The sequence below is a fragment of the Hordeum vulgare genome, chromosome 3H (genome assembly GCF_904849725.1).
Source record: "Hordeum vulgare subsp. vulgare chromosome 3H, MorexV3_pseudomolecules_assembly, whole genome shotgun sequence".
NCBI lineage: Eukaryota > Viridiplantae > Streptophyta > Magnoliopsida > Poales > Poaceae > Hordeum > Hordeum vulgare.
In genome coordinates this window covers 460,505,715-460,514,895 of record NC_058520.1, presented here as the reverse complement: position 1 = coordinate 460,514,895, position 9,181 = coordinate 460,505,715, and the positions used below count along the sequence as shown (strand labels likewise).

Below are 9,181 nucleotides of genomic sequence, written 5' to 3'. Positions count from 1 at the left end.
TTTACGGGCATGGGGGCTTGTTGGACGAAGAAGGGAAGGCAATATATAACCAAAGACACAAAGAAAATCCCCTACCCATCGAGGACATTAGACGTGCAATACAGGATGTTGAAGAGGGACGGTTCATTCCCGATAGAGAGAACAACGAGCTCACACGCGCCCTTGGAAATGATGAACACAAAGGGCGAGCACGAGGCTTACCAGGCTCCCCATCGTGGATGCTTGCATTTTTTGAGGAAAGGAAGAGATTTCCCGATAGAAGCCATCAGAGGAGAAAGGAAAAGGAGGCACGTGATAAAGCGGCTGAGGCAGACCGACTGATTAATCTAGAAGAAGTATTAAATCGGTTGCAACAGGATCAAATCGACAGACAGCAAGGTAGCGGCCAATCTCAGCGGCTCATGATAGAAGCTGCATCGAATCGGAAAAGAAGTGTCGCTTCCAAGCAGCTCCAGGATGACGGTGATGATGCACTGACGACGGATCCTCCTCGTCGCTACCCAGTGGATGATATCACAGAGAGCACACCTTGTGAGCTAAAGGTGAAAGTTGCTAACTTAAGGTTGACGGTGGTGGTCTGCATGGCCGTACCAATTGGACATAATCCAACTTGGCATTGCTCTCCGGTTCCAGAAGGGTACGTTGTAGTTTTGGTGCATGAAGTGATGAAAGATTATGAGGAGCTGAAGCTCGACCACCCTACAGGTGAAGATAGGGATTTGACTCAACTTGGAGAAGTCAAGAAACATACTGTTGTATGGCCAAAGGAGGACATCTTGCTTCCAAATTGGCCGCCAAGGCCACCGACTCCTCGGAGCATCAATCATTTTTCGCCTCCACCTCACGAGTCTCTAGCGCAACCGTCGTCTTCGCCGCCTCACAAGTCTCCAGCGCAACCGTCGTCTTCGCCGCCTCACCAGTCTCCAGCGCAGCCATCTCCACCGCCGCATCAGCCGTCTCCACCGCCCCGTCAGCCATCTCCGTCCACTGAGGATCAGAGCAAAAAATGGAAATGTACCACCGCTAATAGTGGTGGCAGAAAGGCGGTTCCGATCACCGAACGAAAGTTGTCGCCCCTCCCAAAAGTACCTCATAAGGATATGGAGAAGAGACCTTGGGACTATACTGGAGAGAACAATATTAAGACGGTAGACGCCCAACATCAACAGTGGAAGATTGACATGACTAACAAGAAGAAGCCGAAAGAGCCAGAGTTCCCGATCACCCCAGAAGAGCACGCCGCATGCGTGAAAATGCTGAAAACCCTTGCAGATCCCCTGCCACCGTTGCCAGCAGACTATGAACACTCTATTCTCAAGTCGGCTCAGGCAAAAAAGCAGGGGTTGAAGAGTAGTACGTCCAGCGGGAAATGAGTTGCCCAGCTCGGACAACAGAAAAACCAATCGTGCCCCCCCGCTCAAAGTGTATTCCAATACAAAGCTGTGCTCGAGCGGAGCTGCGGTCGAGCAGAGGAATGATGAAACAGCTGGTATCGATCCGGAGTTTGTTGCAATATACGGAGAAGAGGCCAAGGCTGCTGGCATGTCTATCGATGAGTACTTAAACCATATGCAGGAATTCGCTGACATAACATACGTGTATCGGTACGGGGCTCCTCTCGTCAAACCTGAGTTTGTCAACGAGCTACCAACAAAAATGCGAAGATTGCATGATTGGTACATGCAAGCATGTGCTAAACAGCAAAGCTAGATCTACTGTGCATATAAAAATGAGCATTTTGGGCATGGAGATAGCGTGCTAATGATTGAATTCGACAAATTATTTCAGTTATACAAACAAGACGCCCTCGACAAATCTATCATCAGTGCCTATTGTTTGTAAGTATTATTAATTTATGTCGTTAAGTCTTACTCAGCTCATTTTTTCATGTATAATCTTACTCATCACTATATTAATTTTGCAGAATGAAGATTCTCGAATGCAAAAGAGGACAAATCTATGACATTGGGTTCATTGACCCATATTTCATTCATCACCAAAGTCTCGTAACGAATCCCCGCGAGACAGAGAATAACTTGGTACAAGAGTTAAGGTTTTCCAGTACCAAAAGGGAAATACTATTTTCTTACAACTTCAAGTGAGTGTTACTACACACATTCTATTTTCGCTTACTCGATGTTATTATAAGTGTATAATTGACTCGTTATGAGTACGCATGTTCCACTATACTTTGTTAATCATTGTACCTCACGAGGGCTTGGTAAAAGTCATGGATCCGAAACACACACCCCTCGTTGAATGGGCGAACATGGAGGAATGCCTCCGGAGGTAATTTCAATCATTATGGCACTATATCGACAACTTTTCGTTCATTTCCTGATAGCAAGGAATTAATATAGAACTCCTTTATTCATTTCCTTTTCTTGGCAGGGCTTGGAAACGGTTCACCGCCAAGGCTTGGGGTGTTTGGAAGTCAGAGCTTACATTTAGACAATTTGATGTAAGTAACTACTAGCTAGATCTGCGCATCTTTTTATTCTAGTTTCAATACCATTATCATTCTTGATTGTGTTTTTGATTGAACTCTGTTCTCGTAAAGTGCTTGAGGCAGGAACATGGGAACAATTTATGTGGATACTATGTTTGCGAGTTCATTCGCCACACGACCGATGAGACGGGCAAAAACCGAGACATAAAAAAATTGAAGTACGATAAACAATACTCACAACTTTATTTTATTACCGTCAATTGTGTTCGGTTTCATTGATATATATTGACCCCTTATTTAAATTAGATCGAACGGTTGCGGGACGCTCTTCTACCACAGGAACGTGTACGAGCAATTCAAGAGGAAATTGCCGGATTCTTAGATGCAGAGGTCCTAGATGTGAAGGGAGAATTTTATTGCCCGTCGATGCAATTCAGATGAAATGTTAAAGTGTAAAAGAGATGCATATGTGCATGTGTAACTCGTGTCTACATTTTGTAATATGTTCGACAAAGCACGATGGATGAGATGGTGTAATATATTCGTGACGATGATGTGCAATATAGTTGTTCCTTTATTGCTGTGTATGTACCATCTAATTAAGCGCAAAAGAAGAATTAAAAAGTGCCCAAAACAAATAAATGAGAAAATAGGGGGCAACAAAATAGCCCCATCCAATTTAGTGCAAAACCCTAAACCCTAAAAAGTGCTCAAAAAAAGCAACGAAGAAATAGCCTTGGTTCGTAATACGAACCGGGACTAATACCCCTCCCCCCTCGCTCCAAGCCCCTCCACGTGGAAGAACATTAGCCCCGGCTCAGGGCCGAGCCGGGGCTAGCATTAGTCCCGGTTGTTTAGTCCCGGTTCGTGAACCGGGACTAATGGCCCAACCGAACCGGGGCTATAGGCCCTTTTTCTACTAGTGTATACACGGTCTCGTGGTAGATCAACATGTAACTTGTACCCCCCTAGATCAATAGAATCAAGAAGAACATATGGTATTATCTTTTCGAGAGAGCCCGAATCTAGGTAAATCCTTGTGTCCCCCGTTACCATCGTGCAAAGACTATCAGTTCGGGACCCCCTACCTAAGATTTGCTGAATTTGACTCCATCAGGTCTTAAGAGAGAAGGGGCCGCAGGTGTGGCAGCAGCAATAATGAGCGTGTCATCTGCACATTGCAATGTGGTGGCGGCGGCGGCGGTGGTGGTGGTCTGTGGGTGGGTGGGTGGGGGGGGGGGGGCAGATGAGGGAAAACCGGATAGTGAAGGTTTAGAAGATCTGGGATTGCAGGATGAGCTGTTGAGGAAGATCAACGACTACTAAGAAGTAGGGTTAATTATTTTGAAGCTTTAATTTTTGATAAAGAACACGATTGTTCAGTTAAGATGATGCGCCGCATCAAGTTTTTTCAGTTAAGATGCACACAATCAAACACTGACAATTTAACAAAAGGAAAGATAAAAGATACATGTCAGCAACAGAAAAGTCATATGCTCCCTCCGTTTTTAAATATAAGACCTTTTAGAGATTGAACTATGAACTACATACGGATGTACATAGATATATTTTAGAGTATACATTCACTCATTTTGCTCTGTATGTTTTCTTCTAGTAGAATCTTTAAAAGGTTTTATATTTTGGAACGGAGGGAGTAAGACCGACGCTATGCATATGTTGAATGAAGAACTGGTCCGGAGATTGTGCTGTCATCCATGTTGAGGTAATGACATCCAAGCTTCAGTTATATGACCTGTATCTAATCTAAAGTGAATATGAAGCAACTTGCAAGACCACCGGAATACATCCAGATTGCAATGAATGTCATTGCTAATACAAATCAGGTCTACACCTCCACCAGAATACATCCAGATTGCAACGAATGGTATTGCTGGAGTACATCAGCTCTATGTGTAGCCCAAAGAGAATGATCGTATTGTCTTCTTTCCAGCAGTCAATGCACTTCGACTGCTCTGGCCAATCACGGCCATTACTCTTCACCCTTCACTGTCCGTAACTCAGCAGTCGGTGGATGGCTGGATGCTGTCAGGACATGGCAAAAGCGACCGACGCCATGGCGATGAGTAGAAGCAAATGAATCGCCTGCACAAACACAACCCCAGGTGCTGGCTTGTCACGGTCTACGTAAATGCATATGCATGTACTGATCGAGCAAGTGAATGAATCAAGAAACCGTACCTGACGTGCTCCTTGTGAATCCGCCATGGGCGGGAGGTAGCCACGTAGGCCGACGTTGTAGACCGGTTTGCCGTCGGGGTAGAACAGCCCGTAGTTCCGCTCCGACGCCGGGCCGGGCTTGAGGTTCTCGTTGAAGAGCGCGAAGACGTAGACGTCGATGGGCACCGCCGGCCGCAGCGGCGTGCCCTGCTTCATCTCTATCCTCCTCAGCAGGTTCCCGATGTACGTCCCGGCGTGCTCCGGCGTGGCGCCGATCTCGTCGGGGTCGCCCCGGGACGGCCACCCGGTCTCGGACACCTTGACGTCCACGTCCGTGTGCCCCAGCGCCTTGATGGCCGAGTAGACGGCGTCCACCTGCGCGTACAGCATGTTGTCGTAGTTGAGCCCCGTGTTGGGGTCGGTGACGCCGGCGTTGGGCTGGAAGAGGACGTACTCCAGCGGCACGCGCGCCGGGTCGTCCTTGTAGGCGAAGAACGGGTAGCAGTTGATGAGGAACGGGGCCCTCGTCGCCGACAGGAACTTGAGGAACGGCTGCAGGTGCGACACGGCGCCCGGGTGGAACGCGCCGGCGGAGGGCGGGTAGGAGACGCCCATGATGTCCAGCGAATGCGCGGTGGTGACATTCACGCGGCCCTGCAGGCCGAGCGTGCCGAGCGCCTGGTGCACGGAGTGCATGGCGGGTAGCAGGCTGGTCTGCAGGACGGTGTCGTTGCCCTTGAACACCTCGTTGCCGACGGTGATGCAGGTGATGCGCGCGCCGGCGTGGAGGTGCGGCACCACGTGCTGCTGCACCCACGCCTGCGCCACCGTGGAGCTGACCATGGCCGGGACGTGCTCGTTGCCGATGCCGATCACGAACTCGACGCCCGTGCCGAGGAACGCGCGCAGGACGTGCGGGTCGGCGTCGTAGAGCTTCACCTTGCTGATCTTGATCGACCGGAGCAGCGTCGACACCCGCCCCGGCGAAGGGAGGTTGTTGGCGATCTGCCCGTAGTTGACGCCGATCGACAGGGCGTCCGCCACAATCGCCTTCTCTGCAAATCAATCGTTGGTCCGTGTCATCAGTCATTTCTACGCCACGATCCATTCATTTGATTCATTTTCTTGATCAATTAATCAGCAGCCTGTTTGGGTAGCCGGCACGAACTCGATCACTATGCCATCAGTGCAAGGCGATCGGAATAATAGAAAAAAAAAATCTAGGTATCATACAAACGTACAGTTACATTCAGATAGAGATCGAGGGGTGCATGATCCAATGAAAGCAAGATTTGACTGCACCACATGGTCAAGTGGCTGAGCCCTACCAATATCAATATTATTACAGTAAAACCCAATTTATTCCAAAATTCCACGTGCACCACTGGCGAAGTGGGGAACCCTTTACTTTCAAGTATAGCCCAAGTTGCGAGCATACTAAATTTGATTAGCTGCAGACTGCGGAATAAGAAACGATAAAAGGCTGCCTTTGCGGAGAAACTTTGTGGAGAAAGCAAGCACAGCTCATTACCAGATCGGATGCGCGAAATTGGGAGAGAAAACAATGGAGCAGATGAAATGCCCACACACGGGGTGATATATCATAAGTATATACATGTACAAGAATGAGTGGAAGCTGATACGTTTTGTTTTTTGTCGAATAACAAATCTCAGCGTATCATTTAAAGTTCATATTTTTTTGTCGCCACAGCCACAGTGGGCGGTGCATTACTTGCTGCATGATGGAGCAGCAAGATAGGGGCGCCATGCATGTCGGCTCAGCTGTGTAGTAGCCAAAACCACCAACACCTAAGATATGACCAATCTCAGCAGATGCACCTACCAAATAATCAATGGCAATTCCAGCAAATGCAACCACTGATCAGAAGCTGGTACTAACGACTTGCAAAACCACAACCCGTTTATTTCTTGTAAAAAATAGTACTCCCTCCGTCTCATGCTGAGGGGGTAGAAGAAACCTTGAAGAAATGCTCTTCGCATGCTCAAGGGAAACAAATATATAAGCAATCGACACAGGCTACAATGACGAAGCTAGGAATGGTACTGAACCCTCGTATTGGAGGCGCAACTTAGAAGGCGGATTTTTCAAACAAACAAAAATACTGAGAAGGTGGATCAAGCAAAAGTTGGCCGACGATTGCATTTACAACAACAGAGCACAGAAGCAGGGAATGGGCGACCATTGTGACGGCGCGTACGAGCTCTAGAGAGCTCGGATTATACTTGGGTTTGCACTCAGATTGATGGATGAAGCTCACCTGTGAGGAGGGCGGCGAGGACCAGGAAAACTCCGGCCGCCATAGCAACGGAGGGAGCTGCTCTCGACGGCTGACGAGCTGATGCTGCCGCCATCCTTCCCTTCCGATCCAGCCGCGTGCCCCTGACCAGTCCAGGGAGAAGAGCCAAGCGCAAGCGGGCAGAAGAAGCTAGAGAGCAAAAGCGAGCAAGGCCTCGCCGGCCAGGAGTGTTCGACCTTATGCTTCACCGTCCACCGTCTCTGTGCGCGTGCCCGTTGCCTTGTGTTCTTCTTGGATCACGCGCGCGAATGGACTGGCGTAGGGGTTGACGAACGGGCTAGTATTTAAGCAGCGGAAGCGGAGCTAGGAAGGATGCTCTGCTGCAATGTGCGTGCCGGTGGGAAGCAGGGAGGAAGCCAAGCGTAAGAGGGATAGTATGACGGACAGTGTGCTGCCTCCGCGTTGCGTCGTCGGCTGCCGATCTCTGACCGCTCTTCCGTCTCTTTCAGATCGCAGCTGCAGGAGCGCGCGCGTGCTGTTGAGGCGACAGACACGAGTGGGACGGGAGCTGGACGCGCGGGTACTGCCCCAAGCTTTCCAATGACCCCGTGCGCTTATTTGCGTCGTGTTGCTGCTTGCAAGTTGTAATGCATGGTTGTTGGGCTTTGTTGAAAGGATGGACTATACTATCAGAGCATCTCCAGCCACGTCCCCAACAGGTCCTTAGAGTATCTCCAACAGACGCGCTTCGCGTCGCGCCTAAAAAACGAGTTTGCCGCGTGCTGGACGCCTGGTTTGGCGCGTCGCGCAGCGCTGGCTCCAGCAGTAGCTATAAAATGCAGTGCGCGCGCTCCGCTCCAGCAGCGCGCAAAAATGCAACGCGCGCGCCGTTGCAGCAGTGCCAAAATGCAATGAAACATTCATCAAAATGCAATAACATGTGAAATTTATGCCCACAAGTTCATCCAACCAAGTTCAAAATACAAGTTCATCCAACAAAGTTGAAGATATATAACACATCAATCATTTTCCTCGTCGTCTTCCTCTTCTTCCGAAGACGATTTCTTCCGCCTTCGAAGATGAATCTTCCTCCCTAACCTCATCACGTGTAGCTCCGATGGTCTTGGCAAGATCTTCAATGGCATTTTCATGGGTATGTGTGTGAGGCACATCGAAAGACATTCCACCCATGGCCGGAGGTGCACCCATGCAACCAAGTATTGCATAGTAATTTGTCATCATTGGTGATGTAATTGCCCGCTCTTCCTTTCGGCGCCTCGATAATGCCCTCACCCTCCTCGTCCACCTCAAACTCATGGTCGTCCAAATGGATATCATTGGTTTGAGACCAATGCGAATTGTTGGACCCAACACCCATAGTTGACATGTATGCATCATCGTTGAGACTACAAAGTTTTGTGACAATGCAAATAAGCTATCTATATGATAATGCATTGAAAAATAACAAGAAAATAAAAGTTGGAATTTTTTTCACCTTGTGGGCATTTCATCGAACACGTGGTGCGCGTCCGCCGCCGGCTCAACGAGTGAGCTCGCCGGCGCTTCGGTAGACGCCGCGCCCGGCCGGCGCACTGCAACCTTCTTCTTTGGCTTCGAGCTGCCGGAGCCGTCCGTCGTCTTCTTCTTCGTGGATGTTTTTCCTTTCTTACGCTCCAACGGTGCGGCGACGGCACGGGACGGCGCCGGCGCGACGCCACCCGTCGGCGTGGTCATCCGCGGCGGCAAGAAGAGGCTGCGCGCGAGGCCGACGGTCGGCGGAGCTCCGGCGGCAGCGGCGGCGCCAACGCCAACGCCCGCCGCGCTAGGGTTTTCGGCGGTGGCGGCGGCGGCGGCGGCAGGGGGGGGGGTTCGCGGCTGTACAGCGGGGTCAGCGGGGCGCCGGTGTGCGCGTCCATGGTGGCAGGGGCGCTGGCGCCGGCGCGCGCGGGAGAAAGGAGGAAGAATAGGGAGAGTTCGCGCGCGCGCTCGAGTCTGCCGCGCGCCAAAGTGGACGCCCGAAATACACAGCGCAGAATGGGGCTACGACCAGCGCGTCCAAATCGTTTTAGCGCGCCGCGGTTTTAGCGCGCCCGTTGGAGCTGTCCGCCGCGTTGCGCGCGCGCTATATTTACCTTTTTTTGCCGCGCGGCGCTAGTATAGCGCGGCTGTTGGAGATGCTCTTAGGGTGTGTTTTTTTCATCGGAATCGAAAATTGCCCCAATCGCGTCCCTAGGACGCCGATTTTCGCCGGTTGGGCACATTTTTAGGCCCGGCGATCCCAGGCCGAACCCAGTGC

At 50.4% G+C, this 9,181-nt stretch overlaps 1 protein-coding gene across 1 annotated transcript; it reads right to left on the bottom strand.

Annotated features, from left to right (window-relative positions):
- Positions 1–4,255: 4,255 nt before the first annotated feature.
- On the bottom strand, positions 4,256–7,465 carry LOC123440168 (glucan endo-1,3-beta-glucosidase 14-like). Its single transcript, XM_045116740.1, has 3 exons — positions 6,907–7,465; positions 4,649–5,682; positions 4,256–4,552 (listed from the first exon to the last, which is right to left on the bottom strand). Exons 1-3 carry the CDS (start codon positions 6,998–7,000, stop codon positions 4,496–4,498), a joined length of 1,185 nt encoding a protein of 394 aa, XP_044972675.1. The 5' UTR covers positions 7,001–7,465; the 3' UTR covers positions 4,256–4,495.
- Between the last annotated feature and the right edge of the window lie 1,716 nt (positions 7,466–9,181).